Below are 21185 nucleotides of genomic sequence, written 5' to 3' on the forward strand. Positions count from 1 at the left end.
GTTTTAGCCTATCTTCATACTATACTGTCTTTGGGAGCTCCCGTTTCAAATGGAACAGTAATTTGCCCTGCTCAGTCATGTGGTCAACACGACAGCATGGTGCACTGTCCGGGAAGATAGGTCTCCTTTCCATAAAATGTGTTAGAATTTTCGAACTAGTTTCACTGGGAAGGCAGTCAAAGCGTTTTTTTTATCAAAAGCAATACATTTTGCACCTGAAAAGACATAATCCTTCTCATTACTCCACGTGCTTAATTACGTACATTTGTTATGGATTTATTTCGCCTTCACTTTGAACGGGGCACCTGACTCACGCCCGGGATGCATCTCGGTTCCAAAACGAATACAATCAACTTCACCCGGTGCCAGACACGCCTAACCGGCCACCCGCGAAACACTAATCGAATCCCCTCATTGCACCATCCAATCAGTCAAGACTTACCCCGGAAGGAAGCAACACCCCACCCACCGTGTGTTGTTGCTGTAAAATGAAATGAATTGAAACTTCTCTAAAAATTGTAAATTTCACTATCATCAAGCCGATTTGTTACATTGTTTCCGGTGTGTATCATTTTCAGGAATTTCGTTGAAGAGTCTAAGGTAAGACATAAATTAATAGGTATGAATGCACATTATTTAATTCAAAGTATCATATAGGCGAGATTATGATTGATCGTAACGTTAAATAGTCTACCATACGGTACTTGGATACTTTGGGGTAAGGTTGTCTTTTAAGGCTTTGGCACAACAACACAAAATGATACTACCCGCTGGGGATGTAGGTTTAATATTAATTATAAGGTATGATAACATATGAATGCAATGCCGGATGTTTGAACCGGGAAATAGTTAGAGATGAGGGAATGTGGAAGCAGATCTGAAATACAAAAAGCCATACTCCTGACATCTCCCTGTTTCCTTGAAGTAACCACTGACCTATCATAGAATTTCAAGTGTAAGCAACGGTTCTTCTATATTACCTTTGCCTATTCTTCCTGTATACAACTGTATTGTCTGTCAGATGGGGTATATGCGGGTAGAGGAGCACAATTCCAACATGTTACATCTGAAAAGGTCACCTGGCATCCGCTCCTGGTCGCTGCTTGTAGGTAGGGTGTGTGTGTGTGTGTGTGTGTGCGCACATTCTGTGTAAATATTTATTTATTTGAATGCAATGTAATAAAATTAATTGACCCAGCACTTGGTAATTTTTCTGATTACAGGTATTGCGTCCATTGGCCTGGCTGCTGCGTACTACACTTCAGGTATAACCCAATTTACAGGCATCACCATACTACAGCTCAGATATAACCCAATTTACAGGCATCACCATACTACAGCTCAGATATAACCCAATTTACAGTGTCAGCCTGTCACTGCTTTAGTTGAATACAGAAACAGTCTGGTACCTAGGCCAGTCATCATTGACATAATTAAGACAGATTTCCTGCCTGTCTCTGATCCCTCTGTTTTCTTGTCTTTCCAGACAGTATTTTGTGGAAGATGTTCTACGTGACGGGCTGTCTGTTCGTGGCCATGCAGAACATGGAGGAGTGGGAGGAGGCAGTGTTTGATAAAACCAAGAATGTGATAGAGCTGAAGACCTTCAGTCTGTACACTCTGATTCTCACCATGTGGAGGAGAGGCCAGGAGAAAGGTGAGGAACATCATCACGTAATGTGTCCTGTACTATCACTCCCCTTTAACAATAAGGGTAGGATGATGGGATGAGTGTTCAGATCCGGTAAACCCAGAGGTCTTCAACCCTGGTAGGATGATGGGATGAGTGTTCAGATCCGGTAAACCCAGAGGACTTCAGCCCTGGTAGGATGATGGGATGAGTGTTCAGATCCGGTAAACCCAGAGGACTTCAGCCCTGGTCTTGGAGAGCTACAGGAATTTTGCTCCACAAACTCACCCTCTCTCTTCCTGTCTCCCTCCCATCCACCTCCTCCCGTCTCCCTCCCATCCCCATCCCCCTCCACCCATCCACTCCCACTCCTCCCGTCTCCCTCCCATCCACCTCCTCCCGTCTCCCTCCCATCCCCATCCCCCTCCACCCATCCACTCCCACTCCTCCCGTCTCCCTCCCATCCACCTCCTCCCGTCTCCCTCCCATCCCCATCCCCCTCCACCCATCCACTCCCACTCCTCCCGTCTCCCTCCCATCCACCTCCTCCCGTCTCCCTCCCATCCCCATCCCCCTCCACCCATCCACTCCCACTCCTCCCGTCTCCCTCCCATCCACCTCCTCCCATCTCCCTCCCATCCCCCTCCACCCATCCACTCCCACTCCTCCCGTCTCCCTCCCATCCCATCTTCCCAATCTCCATCCCCTGCCTCTCTCTCCTTCCCATCCCATCCCCTCATCCTGTCTCTGTCTTTCAGTGGTGCTGGACATGAGGCACCTGCGTGCCGTGTGTGTTCAGGAGGAGAAGGTGCGCTACCTGGGAAAGGGTTACGTGCTGGTGCTGCGGCTGACAACAGGTTTCTCCTACCCCCTCACACAGAGCGCCACCATGGGGGGACGCAGGTACGACTGGGTTCTGGAGGGGGAAGAGATAGGGTCTTGTAATAGACCTAACATGGAAGATGTTGTTTTAAAGGATTAAAACACAGGTTTCCCAGGATAGGAGAATATTGTAGAATATCCAAAGAATGGTATGGAGCAGAAGTGTAATTAGCCATGCTGTCTATTCTTGATCACAAACTAGTTGTTTGATCATTTCATTTCTCCCTCTTTGTCAGTGATGTGGAGGCACTGGCTTCGTTGCTCAAGCGTTTCCTGGGTCTGGAGGAGCTCCAGTGTCGCTGGGAGCTGGAGGAAGAGGAGGAAGAAGAGGAAGAGGAGGAAGATGACCTGGACCCCAGCACTGACTCAGAAGAAGAGGGGGACTTTGAACCCCCAGTGCAGTAGTGATGAGGAGAGGAAACCACTGTAGACTTGAAATGCACACAAACATATTTTACAGAATTTTGTAGTATTATCCCTGATACTGTAAATGTCCTTAAATACTCTCGAGTGGTCGTTTTCCACCGAAAATTTCAACTAAATCATAGTTTGGTGTCTGGCCTGTTCTTAAAAAAACAATGATCATTACTGTATAGTATCTGCATTACACACCTATCCTTATAGTTACAGTGCCTTTTATTTAAATGTAATCAGTATTTGTGTGGAAAAACTCATTCAAACATGCCAACAGGATAGGCAACACATTGGTGTGTTTGAGACCACCCAAGTGCATGACTCTGCTCACTACAACCATCCATCTGAATGCATGTGACCGTAAACTATAATCAAGCATGAAGGATTTCCAGGGATCAGTTAAGAATATTTATGAACGTTAATACTTGCATGTTCATGTGTCTGTCAGCATTCATAGGTCTTATTGCCAGGGCCGAACAGAATCCGGGAAGGCAAAACCTTTAAAAACCTCTTGAAAGGACTTAATCTAACATGGTTTAATATTCATAGAGAACGCTACAGATTGTCTCAGGTAACATTCCTGTCCATTGACTGTAATGTGTTAGCAATAATGTGTATATTTGACAGGAATGCTGTATTACATTGCATCTGGACAGTATTAACTACTGTGTCTGTTAATGAGAGGAAGGTGAGTGACGACGCCTTGTGTTGCTTGAAAGAAAGACGATGAATGAGAGATTTGTAAGTTTAAACATTTTTTTATGTATCCAGTTTCTGCTGGATGTCTGCAGGTACTGATTTACCTTCTTTTTTAAAAATGTTCATACATTTATTTGTGCATTTTTTTTGGTAAAAAAAATTAAAGGGAATTAAAGTAGCTTTTTGATAATCATGAAATAATTTTTGTTCTATAAATGATTCACAGGTCAACCATGGAAAAAGCCTTTATCTGTTATCAAGCTTGCTACTAACACATTTGAAAGTTGATACCAGGGCTAGCTATGAACTCGCCCCCCGGCTACAATCCACGAGCGACTTGCAGCAGACACACATATCAATGTAAACAGATTGAGGTGCTGGACAACTGCCTTGTTCAGGGGCAGAATGACAGGTTTTTACCTTGTCAGCTCTGGGATTTGATCTTGCAACCTTTCGGTTTCTAGTCCAACGCTCTAACCACTAGGCTCTCTGCTAGTAGGGATGGTGGCAGCCCCGGCTGCGGTGGGGACCCTCTCCTGGCTCTACCTGGCCTTATGTCACAGAGACCCTGGTCAGACATACTGAGGTGGTTGCTCAGCCCAGAGTCTACACTGTAGAGTGTTCTGAGGACTATGAGAACTACAAACGCTACCCAGGTGGGTATAGAACAATAGTTTTGTATTGAAGCCACAATCTGTAAATAATGCATGCCATATAAAGAGTTGAGTTAGATGCGTTAGTGCAAGGCTAGAATAAAATCTGTAATACTCTATGAATGGTCTATGGTCATTTAAATATGCAAAATTCATGGATTCATTTACCTGATGCCTTTCAGGAATGTTTTCAATTGCATTTTCTTTTTTGTAATTGAAAACCTTTATAAAACTGCTCTCTTGAGGTCATGCCACAGCATCTCGATCGGGTTGAGGTCAGCACTCTGACTGGGCCACTCCAGAATGTGTATTTTCTTCTGTTGAAGCCATGGGTCGTTGTCATGTTGCATCAACCAACTTCTGTTGAGCTTCAATTGGCGGAACGATAGCCTAACATTAGCCTTAAAAATGTCTTGATAAACTTGGGAATACCATTTTTCGGCGATAATAGCAAGCTGCCTAGTCCCTGAGGCAGTATAGCAGCCCCATAACCATGACACTCCCTCCACCATACTTTATAGTTGGGATGAGGTTTTGATGTTGGTGTGCTGTGCCATTAATTTTCTCCACACATAGTGTTCTTTCCAAACAACTCAACTTTAGTTAATCTGTCCACATAATATTTTGCCAGTAGCGCTGTGGAACATCCAGGTGCACTTTTGCAAACTTGAGATGTGCAGCAATGTTTTTTTTGGACAGCAGTGGCTTCTTCCGTGGTGTCCTCCCATGAACACCATTCTTGTTTAGTGTTTTACGTATCGAAGACTCGTCAACAGAGATGTTAGCATGTTCCAGAGATTTCTGTAAGTCTTTCTTTAGCTGACACTAGGATTCTTCCTGACCTAATCGTTGAGCATTCTGCGCTGTGCTCTTGCAGTCATCTTTGCAGGATGGCAACTCCTAGAGAGAGTAGCAACAGTGCTGACCTTTCTCCATTTATAGACAATTTGTCTTACTGTTGACTGATGAACATCAAGGCTTTTAGAGATACTTTTGTAACCCTTTCCAGCTTTATGCAAGTCAACAATTCTTAATCTTAGGTCTTCTGAGATCTCTTTTGTTTGATGCATGGTTCAGATCAGGCAATGCTTCTTGTGAATAGCAAACTCATATTTTGTGGGTGTTTTTTATAGGGAAAGGCAGCTCTAATCAACATCTCCAATCTCGTCTCATTGATTGGACTCCAGGTTAGCTGACTCATGACTCCAATTAGCTTTTGGAGAAGTCATTAGCCTAGGGGTTCACATACTTTTCCCAATCTACCCTGTGAATGTTTATATTATATATTCAATACAGACACAAAAATACAATAATGTGTGTGTTATTAGTTTAACCACGCTGTGTTTGTCTATAGTTGTAACGTAGATGAAGATCAGATCAAATTTGATAACCAATTTATGCAGAAATCCAGGTAATTCCAAAGGGTTCACATGCTCTTTCTTGCCACTGTAACTGCTCTGCCATTCCTTTGCATTGGCTTCCCTCTAGTGGTGATTTGAACAAAGATGAACAGGCAGGCGGAAGTTTCTACTGGGATGTTGCAGCTGATGTAAGATACTCCTTTCCCCCCAGGATGCACACCTCATACGTGTGGCCGAGCCATCACAGACAACTCGGTGACCACGGAGGAGGCCATGGCCCTCAGTTCAGAATCCCTCACCTCCTATCTCTTTCTCCACACCCCACTCTCACCCCCCCCCCGCCCTCTCTCTCTCTCTCTCTCTCTCTCTCTCTCTCTCTCTTTCTCTATCACTTATCTATCTACTTTAGGTTGGCAGAGAGGGGGCCTGTTCAGATGGAGGGGTGAGTATCTACTTTTAGTAAGAAATATTTGATCTTAAACAGGACCAGGGAAGAGCTAGGATGAAGACCGTTGCTCAGACTCCAGTTGTATCTTTCCTCCATCTCCACTAGAGGTCAGGGTTGTTCAACTATAGTTCTATGATCACAATATCCAAAGTTGAGTTCCGATGGGCTGATGTAGTTCCTGTGTAATACTATCGTTCCTGGCTGCTTAGTTGACCCTCTCCGTCCTCTCTCCCCTCCACCCTATGTAGACCTGTTGTTCATGGCCTGTTAAGATACTGTTGTGAGGGAAAGCAGCAGGGCACATTTAAAAAAATATATATATTATTTACTGGTAAGTGAGAGAGAGAGCAGCGTGTCCTTGGGTAGCTGACAAACAACAATAAAGAACCATGATTTATTTACTGGTTAGTGAGAGAGAGAGCAGCGTATCCCTGGGTAGCTGACGGAACACTAATAAAGAACCATGATTTATTTACTGGTTAGTGAGAGAGAGCAGCGTATCCCTGGGTAGCTGACAAAATAACAAGTAAAGGACAGAGAGGTAGACTGAAATAAGTCCTAATAGTTTGCTTGTTTTCTTATTCTCTTTTTTGGCCTCGCCAGGCTTCCATCCTGGACCTGCACTCTGGGGCTCTGTCGATGGGGAAGCAGTTTGTCAACATCTACAGGTCTCTCGCTCTCTCTCTCCCCTAACTAACCTAACCATTAATGATGTCACTCACTCCGTCTGGCTTCCATAACAGTGGCATCTCCTGCATAGCAATCTGCCTGCTTCTTTATCCTGCTCTGTTTGGATAGCTTCTCTGTCATGGCATCTTGGGTAATTGTGCACTGTGCTGTCTGTGTTGCTGGATGGTAATAGATGCTAATATCCCTGTTCTGTTCTCCCTGGCTGGCTGGTGGTTGGTGGCGGCTGGTGACAGGCACTTTGGGGAGCAGATAATGGATGTATTCTCTGAAAAGGACTTCTGACTCTACAGGTTGGTGTGTGTGTGTAGTTCGGTTTCCATTCAATTTGCAATAGATTTGAATGAGAATATTCAAAAATATGCATAAAACACAAAATGCTAATTTTCCAACCAGATATGTGTTTCCATCAAATTGACTTGTTGCTAATAAAAGTCTGTGTGTCTTGATGTAGTGCACATAAAATTACTTTTACGGTTAAATTTACTGAATATAAATAAAAAATAAAAAAAAGTTTAGATGGAAATTAGTTTCCTTCGCATTTCAATTGTTTGTGTGTGTCTGTGAATACAATTTACAGGCCCAGGTTACTGTTCAACACATTTATAAGAAGCCCTGTATAAATACAATTTTCTTTAATAGATAGACTGACTGTTTCATTGGTTGATTTGATTTGGGGATTGATTGACTACTTCCACCCTCCAGGGAGGTGTGTGGTCTTATCCAGGCAGAGACGTTTGACCTGGACCCTTCTCTTCTGTACCTCACCAAGCCCACCTTCTTCTCACACATCAACAGCACACTGGCCAAGACACAGCATGACGAGCACTGGCACCCTCACATAGACAAGGTAAGATAATATTATAGAAGGTAAGGTTTTATACATATCATACACACACACACACTTTTCTGTGTTATCCTGTGTCATGAATTACCTTTACGTTTTGAAGTCAAGAAGGATTCAAGCCTCATAGCATCCCACAATGCAATGAAGGCCCCTATTTCTATTTCAAACAATAGCTGACACTCTGGCTGTAGCCTGACTCTTCTAAACCAAAGGCAACACTTCCTCCTAGCTGTGTTTAAATATCCCCTTTAATATTTATCAAACAGATTTGATATTCATGTAAATAAGCTGAAACTGTTTTGTACAGTAGTTCTTGTACAGTAGTTCAGTATCAATGACTTTGTAAATCGTATGGAATGAACACTAAAACATATGAAATGTGATGAGGGGAAGAGTAAAACTTCTCATTCGTTTAGGGTTTTTTCACACCATAAAGTGATTTTAAATATGGTCTTGACGGTAGGTTCATAGGTCATCCTAAGTTCAGTATTTTCTGTCTCATCTCATTACTGTTTAGCCAGCAGGGCAATAGAACGAAGCGATCATGTCACACCAGATTCCTCCCATTCGCTTTTCCTGTCTCGACTGTGGACCTCAGCAAAGCAAACTTTGAAATTCATTGGGTTATTCAATTTATAGGACTGTTAGCGCTTTTTATCCACGTTGAACACTACAGAAAACGGCCCCCGAAGGATATGTCTGAATGTTTCTTATCTGTTCGCTAATGTGTGTGTTTTACCATCTTTGAGCGTTTTTCATTTGATAGTGCTCCATCATCAGTTTGTGTGTGTGTCTCTGGGAATTGTTCATTTGTATTTCTCACCATTATTTATTTTCTGGTGCCTCAATCATTTCTGGTCATATCCCCTCTGAGTCTGCCGCAATATTAATTTATGTCACCTTATCCCCTCTCTCTCTCTCTCTCTCTCGCTCTCGCTCGGCTCCTCAACAGCTGGAGAAACAAAATGTCATCCTAAACACCCCAGCCTTCTCCCCCATCTGTCCCCTAATCCCCTTCCCCCTCCGCCATCCTAATTTAAATGTAAATGGCTTTCGGCGTCTTTTTGGTTCCCTCCCCAATCGATCACACTGCTGAGGTAGATTCATACACCCCTGGCCTCTCTGCTGCAATGTGACTATTCTCTCTACAGCCCAGGACTAATCTAATATCTGACAGGAAGACATGGGGAAACTAATGTATAATAGTGTGATTTTTATTCAGAACTTTGTCCATGATCATCCAGAAGACACATGATTATTTCCTCAGCCAATCAACAGCAGACAAACCCATAGAATAATAGTTGACCTATTCAATTGGTCAGCTTGTCACATTCTATGCGAAAAAATAATATACATCTTGAGGCGCGTTCTAATTGCGAGTGGCACAGGGAGATGAACACCCATGCCCAGTCAATGCACAACGTTTTTAATGTAGTCGCGGGAAAAAACACACTTTTAAAAGCGGTCCCTGTCTCTCTCTCTCTCTGTCCCGGGTCTATGTCCCTGTCCCCGTCTCTCTCCCTCTGTCCCAGTCCCTGTCTCTCTCTCTCTCTGTCCCGGGTCTATGTCCCTGTCCCCGTCTCTCTCCCTCTGTCCCAGTCCCTGTCTCTCTCTCTCTCTGTCCCGGGTCTATGTCCCTGTCCCCGTCTCTCTCCCTCTGTCCCAGTCCCTGTCTCTCTCTCTCTCTGTCCCCGTCTCTCTCCCTCTGTCCCAGTCCCTGTCTCTCTCTCTCTCTGTCCCGGGTCTATGTCCCTGTCCCCGTCTCTCTCCCTCTGTCCCAGTCCCTGTCTCTCTCTCTCTCTGTCCCGGGTCTATGTCCCTGTCCCCGTCTCTCTCCCTCTGTCCCAGTCCCTGTCTCTCTCTCTCTCTGTCCCGGGTCTATGTCCCTGTCCCCGTCTCTCTCCCTCTGTCTCAGTCCCCGTCTCTCTCTCTGTCCCTGTCCCCGTCTCTCTCCCTCTGTCCCAGTCCCCGTCTCTCTCCCTCAGTCCCCGTCTCTCTCTCTCTCTGTCCCGGGTCTATGTCCCTGTCCCCGTCTCTCTCCTTCTGTCCCAGTCCCCGTCTCTCTCTCTCTCTGTCCCGGGTCTATGTCCCTGTCCCCGTCTCTCTCCCTCTGTCTCAGTCCCCGTCTCTCTCTCTGTCCCTGTCCCCGTCTCTCTCCCTCTGTCCCAGTCCCCGTCTCTCTCCCTCAGTCCCCGTCTCTCTCTCTCTCTGTCCCGGGTCTATGTCCCTGTCCCCGTCTCTCTCCCTCTGTCCCGGGTCCCTGTCCCCATTCTGGGTCCGGATCAGGCCCGCGCATTGAGTATCTATAACATCTAATGTATTTTCTGCTAAGGGGGAGGAAAAGAAAGAAAGAAGGGGAGGAAAAGAGAGGGAGAGCCCTGAACGGTTTGGAAGAGTGAATGCTGTGTACCTTCTCTGCAGGTCCTCTCTGCAGGTCCTCTGAGCCACATTATTAAAGAGAGAATCTCCATATGACAGATGAGATGGAGCAGAACGTGAAACTGAACCGCTGGGATTTGGAGTGTCAGTGTGCCACTGCTTTATGAAGAGAGATACAAAGGAAGAAGGATAAAAAAGAGGGAGAGGAGAGTCAAGCCATACATAAATCATGATGTTATACAGGATCAGTTATTTTCCTCCTTGTAATTTCACCTCCACTTCGACAGAGATTCATAACCAGATTTATCCAAGTGGCACCTTGAGGTGAGGTGGTGGACTGACAGTTATTTTTCCTCCTGCCTTGACGAGAGGAAGTTGGCTAACCATGCCACAATACATCACAGCAAACTCTACAATCTCAAAGTGGGTGACGTGGAAGAGACTCGTGCCATTGTGTTGAACGATGATCACCCCTCCTTTTCTGTGGTCTGATGAGGCTGTGAAACCCACACTGATATAAATAGGGCTGTTTGAGAAGGTAGTGCTGCTGAATAGAGTTTAATTATGACTACAGGCAATCAGAAAGAGAAGAAACCGGAGGGATCAAATGGATAGCAGCAGCAGGTTGAGAGAGGAGGTAGGAGGAGGTAGGAGGAGGTAGGAGGAGAGGGAGGAGGTAGGAGGAGAGGGAGGAGGTGGGAGGAGAGGTAGGAGGAGGGAGGAGGAGGGAGGAGAGGGGGGAGGAGGGAGGAGAGGGAGGAGGAGGGAGGAGAGGTAGGAGGAGGGAGGAGAGGGAGGAGGAGGTAGGAGGAGGGAGGAGAGGGGGGAGGAGGGAGGAGGAGGGAGGAGAGGTAGGAGGAGGGAGGAGAGGGAGGAGAGGTAGGAGGAGGTAGGAGGAGGGAGGAGGGAGGAGAGGGAGGAGAGGAGGGAGGAGGGAGGAGAGGGGGGAGATGAGGGGGGAGGAGGGAGGAGAGTTGGGAGGAGAGGTCGGAGGAGGGAGGAGAGGTGGGAGGAGAGGTCGGAGGAGGGAGGAGAGGGAGGAGAGGTGGGAGGAGAGGGAGGTGGGAGGAGAGGGAGGAGAGGGGGGAGGAGGAGGGGGAGGTGAGGGGGGAGGAGGGAGGAGAGGTGTGAGGAGAGGGAGGAGAGGTCGGAGAGGGAGGAGGAGGGAGGAGAGGTAGGAGGAGGGAGGGAAGAGAGGGAGGGAAGTGAAGAAGAGTGTGAAAGGACGAAGAGCGGGGGTAGAGAGCACGACAGAAAGAGAGTGATCAACCAGATAACCGCAACAGGTTGAGAGAGATTGAAGGGAGGATGGAGGGAAGAGGGAGAGGTAAATATTTTGAAGGGCAAGGAAGATGAGAAGAAAAGGAGAGAGCGAGAGTCCATTACTTTAACACATAATTCAACCCAAACACTTAAATATATTAATGGGATTCAGAGAGGTAAACTTTAAAATCAGATGACTAACTCACCCGGCAGTTTGTGGAGAAAGAAAACAAAATGGGGGATAATTCATGATGGCGGTGTGAAAGGAATAGATTCATTGTCTGAAGGATATCGATATGTTTCTGCTGATGAGAGCATGGGTGGGTGTTGTTAGGGTGATAGGCTGGTGTTAGTGGGATAGCCTGGTGTTAGTAGGATAGGCTGGTGTTAGTCGGATTGGCTGGTGTTAGTCAGATTGGCTGGTGTTAGGGTGATAGGCTGGTGTTAGTCGGATAGGCTGGTGTTAGTAGGATAGGCTGGTGTTAGTAGGATAGGCTGGTGTTAGTCGGATAGGCTGGTGTTAGGATGGTGTTATGCTGGTGTTAGGGTGATAGGCTGGTGTTAGGGTGATAGGCTGGTGTTAGGGTGATAGGATGGTGTTAGGGTGATAAGGCTGGTGTTAGGGTGATAAGGCTGGTGTTAGTTGGATAGGCTGGTGTTAGGGTGATAGGATGGTGTTAGGGTGATAAGGCTGGTGTTAGGGTGATAAGGCTGGTGTTAGGGTGATAAGGCTGGTGTTAGGGTGATAAGGCTGGTGTTAGGGTGATAAGGCTGGTGTTAGGGTGATATGGCTGGTGTTAGGGTGATATGGCTGGTGTTAGGGTGATAAGGCTGGTGTTAGGGTGATAAGGCTGGTGTTAGGGTGATAAGGCTGGTGTTAGGGTGATAAGGCTGGTGTTAGGGTGATAAGGCTGGTGTTAGGGTGATAAGGCTGGTGTTAGGGTGATAAGGCTGGTGTTAGGGTGATAAGATGGTGTTAGGGTGATAAGGCTGGTGTTAGGGTGATAAGGCTGGTGTTAGGGTGATATGGCTGGTGTTAGGGTGATAAGGCTGGTGTTAGGGTGATAAGGCTGGTGTTAGGGTGATAAGGCTGGTGTTAGGATGATAGGCTGGTGTTAGGGTGATAGGTTAAGCCGCATCTACTATCTACATGGTTAGCTGAGTCATACACCGGCCTGTCAATAGTCTGAAGTAGGCTCTCTTCCTCCTTCCTTTGTCTCCTTTTCTACATCCACACTGCTTGCTCCTATTTGGTCTGTTCGTATGAGTGTAGATGAAGAGACCACAGACACTTTTGAGATGCACCTTTGTACTTCATCTGTCAGACAGAACACTTATCTCCTTCATGTTCAATGACGGAGTTTTCACAGGCAGCCGAATTTTGATCGTTTGCCCAATTTTGGGTCTTTTTGACCAATCAGATCAGATACTTTGCCAATAATTGGGCAAAGGTTCCAGAATTCGGCTGCCTATGTAAACTCAGCCATTGTCTCCTTCAGTTTAGCCAGGGCAGACTAGCGAAAAATGCTTTCTTTCTTTCTTCACCCCACCCCTTTATTCATTTCTGACCAAGATCCTTGCAGGATGGAAACGTGGTGCAGTTTATGAGTGTTCTGGGCTGTTTGTTTATGAATAAAGGTACGTGGTGTAGTTTATGAGTGTTCTGGGCTGTTTGTTTATGAATAAAGGTACGTGGTGTAGTTTATGAGTGTTCTGGGCTGTTTGTTTATGAATAAAGGTACGTGGTGTAGTTTATGAGTGTTCTGGGCTGTTTGTTTATGAATAAAGGTACGTGGTGTAGTTTATGAGTGTTCTGGGCTGTTTGTTTATGAATAAAGGTACGTGGTGTAGTTTATGAGTGTTCTGGGCTCTTTGTTTATGAGTAAAGGTACGTGGTGTAGTTTATGAGTGTTCTGGGCTGTTTGTTTATGAATAAAGGTACGTGGTGTAGTTTATGAGTGTTCTGGGCTGTTTGTTTATGAATAAAGGTACGTGGTGTAGTTTATGAGTGTTCTGGGCTGTTTGTTTATGAGTAAAGGTACGTGGTGTAGTTTATGAGTGTTCTGGGCTGTTTGTTTATGAATACAGGTATGTGGAGCAGCTTATGAGTGTTCTGGGCTTTATTACTTTTAGGAATATTTGGCATTTCCCAGACTCGAGGGATTACTCTCCAATAAAGTCTTCTTTACCATTATCTATGACTAATACTATGAATGTATTAATTTCTGCCATGCTGAAATACCCTCCTTTTCAGCTAAGGGAAAAGCAACCGTTTGCCTATTATAGCTCTTGTCATTGTGTTTCCACTAGCTCTGTCTCTGTCTCTCTGTCTCTGTCTGTCTCTCTGTCTCTGCCTGTCTCTCTGTCTCTCTCTGTCTCTCTGTATCTGCCTGCCTCTCTGTCTCTCTCTGTCTATCTGTCTCTGTCTGGCTCTCTGGCTCTCTCTCTCTCTGTCTATCTGTCTCTGTCTGGCTCTCTGTCTCTCTGTACCTGTCTGTCTCTCTGTCTGTCTTTGTATTTGTCTGTCTCTGTCTGTCTCTCTATCTCTGTCTGTCTCTGTCTGTCTCTGTATTTGTCTGTCTCTCTGTCTCTCTGTATTTGTCTGTCTCTCTGTCTCTGTCTCTGTCTGTCTTTCTGTATTTGTCTGTCTCTCTGTCTCTGTCTCGGTCTGTATTTGTCTGTCTCTCTGTCTCTGTCTGTCTCTCTGTCTCTGTCTGTCTTTCTGTATTTGTCTGTCTCTCTGTCTCTGTCTCTTTTAGCTGTCACCTTACTGTTTCTGTCCTTATTCTCAATGTGTTGTTTTTCAGAGCGTAAATTCTATTACCTAACGCCTGGCACTGATTTCCCCTGCCATCCTTTGCTAGACAGCTAGGGGTATTTCTATAGAACACACACCACACACACAGCCTTCCTCCCAGGAAATGCTCTTTTAAACAACCAGAAAACAATTTCAGCTTTATGTTAAACATTTAATGACAAAACCCACTCACTTTTTTACAAAAACACAAAGTTCTGCCCTAGACTCACACTTGCATGGTTATGCAAACAGCTCAGCACAGTCTGTAGCAGAAACGGTGTAGGAGTGGATCAACTATTTTAAGGAGCTTTTAAATCATTTTACTTTCTCCTGCATCTAGGCCTAATTCTTGTTAGCTGACCCAGCCAATCTGCTCTGTTGGCCAACCAGCTCATGTGACTATGTCTATGTTCAGACATCTCAAGAACATCTGTGTTTTCTGTTTCTTGTAAAGTGCTGGCTTGGGAGCTCACTACTATTTTATACTTTAAAAAAAAATGTAACCTTTATTTAACTTCTGCACCAGTCCTCATCTCTCCATACTACTAGATTGTTACCTCTTCTCTGCCACTTCTTGTCACCTCATCTAGTTCCCCATCTCAACTTCTTGTCTCTTCTGTTTTTCTCCAATGTATCTTTCTCTTATCTCTCTGTTTCTATACCATATTTTACCTATAGCCCATCTCTCCTTGTCCTCTGAACCCTTTTCTCTCGATGTCTCGCTTCCCTTATAATCCACTGTTTCTTCCATCCTTCTTTCCTTTCTCCCTCTGGTCTAACTCTCCCTCTGGTCTAACTCTCCCTCTGGTCTAACTCTCCCTCTGGTCTAACTCTCCCCCTGGTCTAACTCTCCCCCTGGTCTAACTCTCCCTCTGGTCTAACTCTCCCTCTGGTCTAACTCTCCCTCTGGTCTAACTCTCCCTCTGGTCTAACTCTCCCCCTGGTCTAACTCTCCCCCTGGTCTAACTCTCCCTCTGGTCTAACTCTCCCTCTGGTCTAACTCTCCCCCTGGTCTAACTCTCCCCCTGGTCTAACTCTCCCCCTGGTCTAACTCTCCCCCTGGTCTAACTCTCCTCCTGGTCTAACTCTCCCTCTGGTCTAACTCTCCCCCTGGTCTAACTCTCCCCCTGGTCTAACTCTCCCCCTGGTCTAACTCTCCCCCTGGTCTAACTCTCCCCCTGGTCTAACTCTCCCTCTGGTCTAACTCTCCCTCTGGTCTAACTCTCCCTCTGGTCTAAACAACTGCTCTCCAAGGATGGTCACCAGCCTATATCTCTCTTCTATCCCTCATTCCTACCTCCTTTCCTCTCTTCCTCTCCAGGGTCAGAGAGACATCAACCCATCTCTCGTCTGTCCTCTCTTCCTCTCCGGGGTCAGAGAGACATCAACCCATCTCTCGTCTGTCCTCTCTTCCTCTCCGGGGTCAGAGAGACATCAACCCATCTCTCTTCCATCCCTCTCTTCTCTTCCTCCCTTCTCTTCCTCCTCCTCCAGGGTGAGTATCCTTTTCTTCGGGGTCAGAGAACCTTCACCACGTAGAGCAGGTCTCGTGGGGAACGCTCTACGCCATCACTGTCTCCTTCACCTGTGACCCCGCCCACGCCATCGCAGACCCCGCCATGCCCATCACCTCTGTGTGCCAGTGTCACCTGTAGACCTGGAGGACTCCTACAACAGAGGGAGGGGAGGGAGGGAGGGAGAGAGGGGTCAGATTTTTCCTGATAATTCGGGAACATCTGAAATATTTTTCTGATAATTCGAGAACACCTGAAATACTATATACAGTGGGGCAAAAAAGTATTTAGTCAGCCACCAATTGTGCAAGTTCTCCCACTTAAACAGATCAGAGGCCTGTAATTTTCATCATAGGTACACTTCAACTATGACAGACAAAATGAGAAGAAAAAAAAACAGAAAATCACATTGTAGGATTTTTTAGGAATTTATTTGCAAATTATGGTGGAAAATAAGTATTTGGTTACCTACAAACAAGCAAGATTTCTGGCTCTCACAGATCTGTAACTTCTTCTTTAAGAGGCTCCTCTGTCCTCCACTCGTTATCTGTATTAATGGCACCTGTTTGAACTTGTTATCAGTATAAAAGACACCTGTCCACAACCTCAAACAGTCACACTCCAAACTCCACTATGGCCAAGACCAAAGAGCTGTCAAATGACACCAGAAACAAAATTGTAGATCTGCACCAGGCTGGGAAGACTGAATCTGCAATAGGTAAGCAGCTTGGTTTGAAGAAATCAACTGTGGGAGCAATTATTAGGAAATGAAAGACATACAAGACCACTGATAATCTCCCTCGATCTGGGGCTCCACGCAAGATCTCACCCCGTGGGGTCAAAAATCCCAGAACCGCACGGGGGGACCTAGTGAATGACCTGCAGAGAGCTGGGACCAAAGTAACAAAGCCTACCATCAGTAACACACTACGCCGCCAGGGACTCACATCCTGCAGTGCCAGACGTGTCCCCTTGCTTAAGCCAGTACATGTCCAGGCCCGTCTGAAGTTTGCTAGAGAGCATTTGGATGATCCAGAAGATTGGGAGAATGTCATATGGTCAGATGAAACCAAAATATAACTGTTGGGTAAAAACTCAACTCGTCGTGTTTGGAGGACAAAGAATGCTGAGTTGCATCCAAAGAACACCATACCTACTGTGAAGCATGGGGGTGGAAACATCATGCTTTGGGGCTGTTTTTCTGCAAAGGGACCAGGACGACTGATCCGTGTAAAGGAAAGAATGAATGGGGCCATGTATCGTGAGATTTTAAGTGAAAACCTCCTTCCATCAGCAAGGGCATTGAAGATGAAACGTGGCTTGGTCTTTCAGCATGACAATGATCCCAAACACACCGCCCGGGCAACGAAGGAGTGGCTTCGTAAGAAGCATTTCAAGGTCCTGGAGTGGCCTAGCCAGTCTCCAGATCTCAACCCCATAGAAAATCTTTGGAGGGAGTTGAAAGTCCGTGTTGCCCAGCAACAGCCCCAAAACATCACTGCTCTAGAGGAGATCTGCATGGAGGAATGGGCCAAAATACCAGCAACAGTGTGTGAAAACCTTGTGAAGACTTACAGAAAACGTTTGACCTCTGTCATTGCCAACAAAGGGTATATAACAAAGTATTGAGATAAACTTTTGTTATTGACCAAATACTTATTTTCCACCATAATTTGCAAATAAATTCATTAAAAATCCTACAATGTGATTTTCTGGATTTTTTTCCTCATTTTGTCTGTCATAGTTGAAGTGTACCTATGATGAAAATTACAGGCCTCTCTCATCTTTTTAAGTGGGAGAACTTGCACAATTGGTGGCTGACTAAATACTTTTTTGCCCCACTGTATAGCGTCTTATTAAAGCAGAAATGTATGTTTTTTTACTTTTTTTATGTGGTGCTGATCACATCACTGACGGCAGAGGCGAGGAGAAGGACAAAGGAGAGGACATCATAAAAAAATATTTAATACACACTGGTCAGTTTTCCATACTCCAGTTCCACCCTCCTTCATCATGGGCTACAAAACCAAAACTGTCTCTGGATCAGTCTTTACGTGCCAGTTTTATCAGTGGCAAAGGAAACGAGGTTGTCCTACTACTCCATCACATTCCACTTACTATACAGTATGTACTTCAGTCTAAATAAAGTTATATACACGTAAATAGGTTTTATGCAATGTTTATCCTTTTTGTTCTTCTGTGTTACTGTTGCATCCCATTGGTATTTTTGTATTGATTGTGCTGCAGAATGGGAGGAGGTGAGGGCTCTAGGAGTGTGGTACCAGGAAAATAACCTCTCACTCAACGTCAACAAAACAAAGGAGATGATCGTGGACTTCAGGAAACAGCAGAGGGAGCCCCCCCTATCTACATCGACGGGACCGCAGTGGAGAAGGTGGGAAGCTTCAAGTTCCTCGGGGGGAAAACATCACGGACAAACTGAAATGGTCCAACCACACAGACAGTGTGGTGAAGAAGGCGCACAAAATAAATTAAAGCTCTTAGAAACTTTTAAAAAAAGGGCAAACTACCTGCCCTCCAGGACACCTACAGCACCCGATGTCACAGGAAGACCAAAAATATCATCAAGGACAATAACCACCCGAGCAACTGCCTGTTCACCCCGCTATCATCCAGAAAGGTGAGGTCAGTACAGGTGCATCAAAGCTGGGGCCGAGAGACTGAAAAACAGCTTCTGTCTCAAGGCCAACAGACTTTCACGAGCACATTAGAGGCTGCTGCCTATATACTGTATATAGACTTGAAATCACTGTCCACTTTAATAAATGTAACACTAGTAACTTTAATAATGTTTACATATCTTGCATTACTCATGTCATATGTATATACTGTATCCTATTCTACTGTATCTTAGTCTATGCCGCTCTGACATTGCTCATCCATATATTTATATATTCTTGATTCCTTTACTTTAGATTTGTGTGTATTGGGTATATGTTGTGATAATGTTAGATATTACTGCAATAACATCTGCTAAACACATACAGTATGTGACCAATAAGATTTGATTTGATATTGATTGTTTTGCAGAATGGGTCCTCCATCCCATTGGTATCTCTGTATTCATTGTGTTGCAGAATGGGTCGTTTCCATCCCATTGGTATCTCTGTATTCATTGTGTTGCAGAATGGGTTGTTTCCATCCCATTGGTATCTCTGTATTCATTGTGTTGCAGAATGGGTCGTCTCCATCCCATTGGTATCTCTGTATTCATTGTGTTGCAGAATAGGTCGTCTCCATCCCATTGGTATCTCTGTATTCATTGTGTTGCAGAATGGGTCGTCTCCATCCCATTGGTATCTCTGTATTCATTGTGTTGCAGAATGGGTCGTCTCCATCCCATTGGTATCTCTGTATTCATTGTGTTGCAGAATGGGTCGTCTCCATCCCATTGGTATCTCTATATTCATTGTGTTGCAGAATGGGTCAAATGCCTGTGTCCTCTATTTCTATCTCGTTGTTTCTCTTGTCTCTTTGTGTTTGTGCACCAATGGTTTTTCTACACTCGTGACCATTCCTATGATCTGCAGCGCCACGAGATACCGAATGGCTCAGAGTAAAAAGAGGCTTTAGAGAAATGGGTATTGGACTGGTGGTAATCCTCATGTGTAAGTATAAATCTGTTGAAGCACTCCCATGCCATTCACTAACACAGGGAATGGCACCAGGGACCATGTGTTTTCTTCTGAGAAGAAACGCTACACTTGAAAAGCAATTTGTCTATTTTATATGTCAAGCTTATCATTGATCAAATGGGATGTGTCTGTGAGAGGAGAAGATTCTCTCTGTGTGTGTGTTTTTTGTTGGAAGAAATAAAAAGTCCTGAAGTAACCTGTTTTTGGAATTGGGCTTATGACTCACCCTTAGCTTTCTGAAACACATTAAGCTCTTAAGGATGTCGAGCCTTTTCCCATTTTACGCCCAGACGCTCAGGACAAGACACAGTGTTTCCAATCTGTAGCTAGGGACATGGTTCATGCATCTGTTTATGACGCCTTCTCCCCTTAACGAATCAGCAGCCCTTCTTTATTCTTCACCCCTCCATCCACTTACTCCCCAACCGATTTGAGATCAAATCTTACCGGGGAAAGATGAATGAGTGTGTTTCCCTGTACAGCATGTATCGTGTTTATTCAGTAGTTGTATATCGCGCTCCATGTGCCACAGATATTGACACGGAGTAGTCATGAATATGCATACGGATCTGTTCCATTAGAGGGAGAAGTAATGCTCATTCAGGGGCCTTATAATGCAGGCCAGTTGGCATAATTCAAAAAGCAGAAATTCCTGCACATTTCCCGAAGATTCACTTTTATATTCCAAATATCAACATATTGATAATCAACTGGCTTTCATCATAGAAAGACAATTGAGTTGGTTAGATTTCATGGTTGTGTCATGTGTGTCCCTACCACTCCCACAACCATGGAATCTAACCAACTCAAATGTCATTTGATAATGACATTGATCAGTTGGTAATCAATACATAAAACACTGTAACATTCTAAACAGGCTGCATCCTAATAAATTTAAATATTAGAAAGTGTCTCATCTTTATCTTGTCCTTTGTGCACTAATTGACCGAAAAATGCATCCGCTGTTTTTTCAGTGCAGAGTAAGGAAAGGACAAAAGCACAGGTACCTCATGTACTCTGTTGAGGTGTAGACCTGGGACCATTTACTCTGTTGAGGTGTAGACCAGGGACCATTTACTCTGTTGAGGTGTAGGCCTGGGACCATTTACTCTGTTGAGGTGTAGACCAGGGACCATTTACTCTGTTGAGGTGTAGACCAGGGACCATGGACTCTGTTGAGGTGTAGACCTGGGACCATTTACTCTGTTGAGGTGTAGGCCTGGGACCATTTACTCTGTTGAGGTGTAGACCTGGGACCATTTACTCTGTTGAGGTGTAGGCCTGGGACCATTTACTCTGTTGAGGTGTAGACCTGGGACCATTTACTCTGTTGAGGTGTAGGCCTGGGACCATTTACTCTGTTGAGGTGTAGACCAGGGACCATGGACTCTGTTGAGGTGTAGACCTGGGACCATTTACTCTGTTGAGGTGTAGGCCTGGGACCATTTACTCTGTTGAGGTGTAGGCCTGGGACCATTTACTCTGTTGAGGTGTAGACCAGGGACCATTTACTCTGTTGAGGTGTAGGCCTGGGACCATTTACTCTGTTGAGGTGTAGACCAGGGACCATTTACTCTGTTGAGGTGTAGACCTGGGACCATTTACTCTGTTGAGGTGTAGGCCTGGGACCATGTACTCTGTTGAGGTGTAGACCAGGGACCATTTACTCTGTTAAGGTGTAGACCAGGGACCATTTACTCTGTTGAGATGTAGACCAGGGACCATTTACTCTGTTGAGGTGTAGACCAGGGACCATTTACTCTGTTGAGGTGTAGACGGCTCCCACCAGTACCCCGAGCCCAATCTCCCCAATGAAGGTGCCGCCAACTTCCTGTGGCCTAGGGAGCGCTATTTGTTGCTATTTGTCTGGTTGCGTAGCAGAAGGCACACAGGACCAGTAAGCTTTGTTGGCACGGTTTAAATCCCATCATATCTTAACTTGATCCTTAAATCCT

General features: G+C 45.2%; 2 protein-coding genes, 1 long non-coding RNA gene and 1 pseudogene across 3 annotated transcripts in view; 3 read left to right on the forward strand and 1 right to left on the reverse strand.

Moving 5' to 3' along the window:
- LOC129818251 (cytochrome b-245 chaperone 1 homolog) lies at nucleotides 1-3815 on the forward strand. The gene is made up of 6 exons (XM_055874026.1): nucleotides 1-600; nucleotides 1022-1109; nucleotides 1224-1265; nucleotides 1487-1657; nucleotides 2389-2533; nucleotides 2749-3815. Exons 2-6 carry the CDS (start codon nucleotides 1022-1024, stop codon nucleotides 2915-2917), a joined length of 615 nt encoding a protein of 204 aa, XP_055730001.1. The 5' UTR covers nucleotides 1-600; the 3' UTR covers nucleotides 2918-3815.
- LOC129831942 (2-oxoglutarate and iron-dependent oxygenase domain-containing protein 3-like) lies at nucleotides 3653-15715 on the forward strand (annotated as a pseudogene).
- LOC129818130 (urotensin-2 receptor-like) overlaps nucleotides 14209-21185 on the reverse strand; it is a 15908-nt gene continuing 8931 nt past the window's right edge. The window contains exon 2 of the mRNA XM_055873786.1: nucleotides 14209-15728. The gene's annotated coding sequence lies outside the window, so the exon portion shown is untranslated. The remainder of the gene's footprint in view (nucleotides 15729-21185) is intronic.
- LOC129818324 (uncharacterized) lies at nucleotides 17335-19426 on the forward strand. The gene is made up of 2 exons (XR_008753934.1): nucleotides 17335-17698; nucleotides 17822-19426. It is a non-coding gene; the product is annotated as an uncharacterized LOC129818324 (long non-coding RNA).

Source organism: Salvelinus fontinalis, chromosome 1 (genome assembly GCF_029448725.1).
Source record: "Salvelinus fontinalis isolate EN_2023a chromosome 1, ASM2944872v1, whole genome shotgun sequence".
In the NCBI taxonomy this organism is placed as follows: Eukaryota; Metazoa; Chordata; class Actinopteri; order Salmoniformes; family Salmonidae; genus Salvelinus; species Salvelinus fontinalis.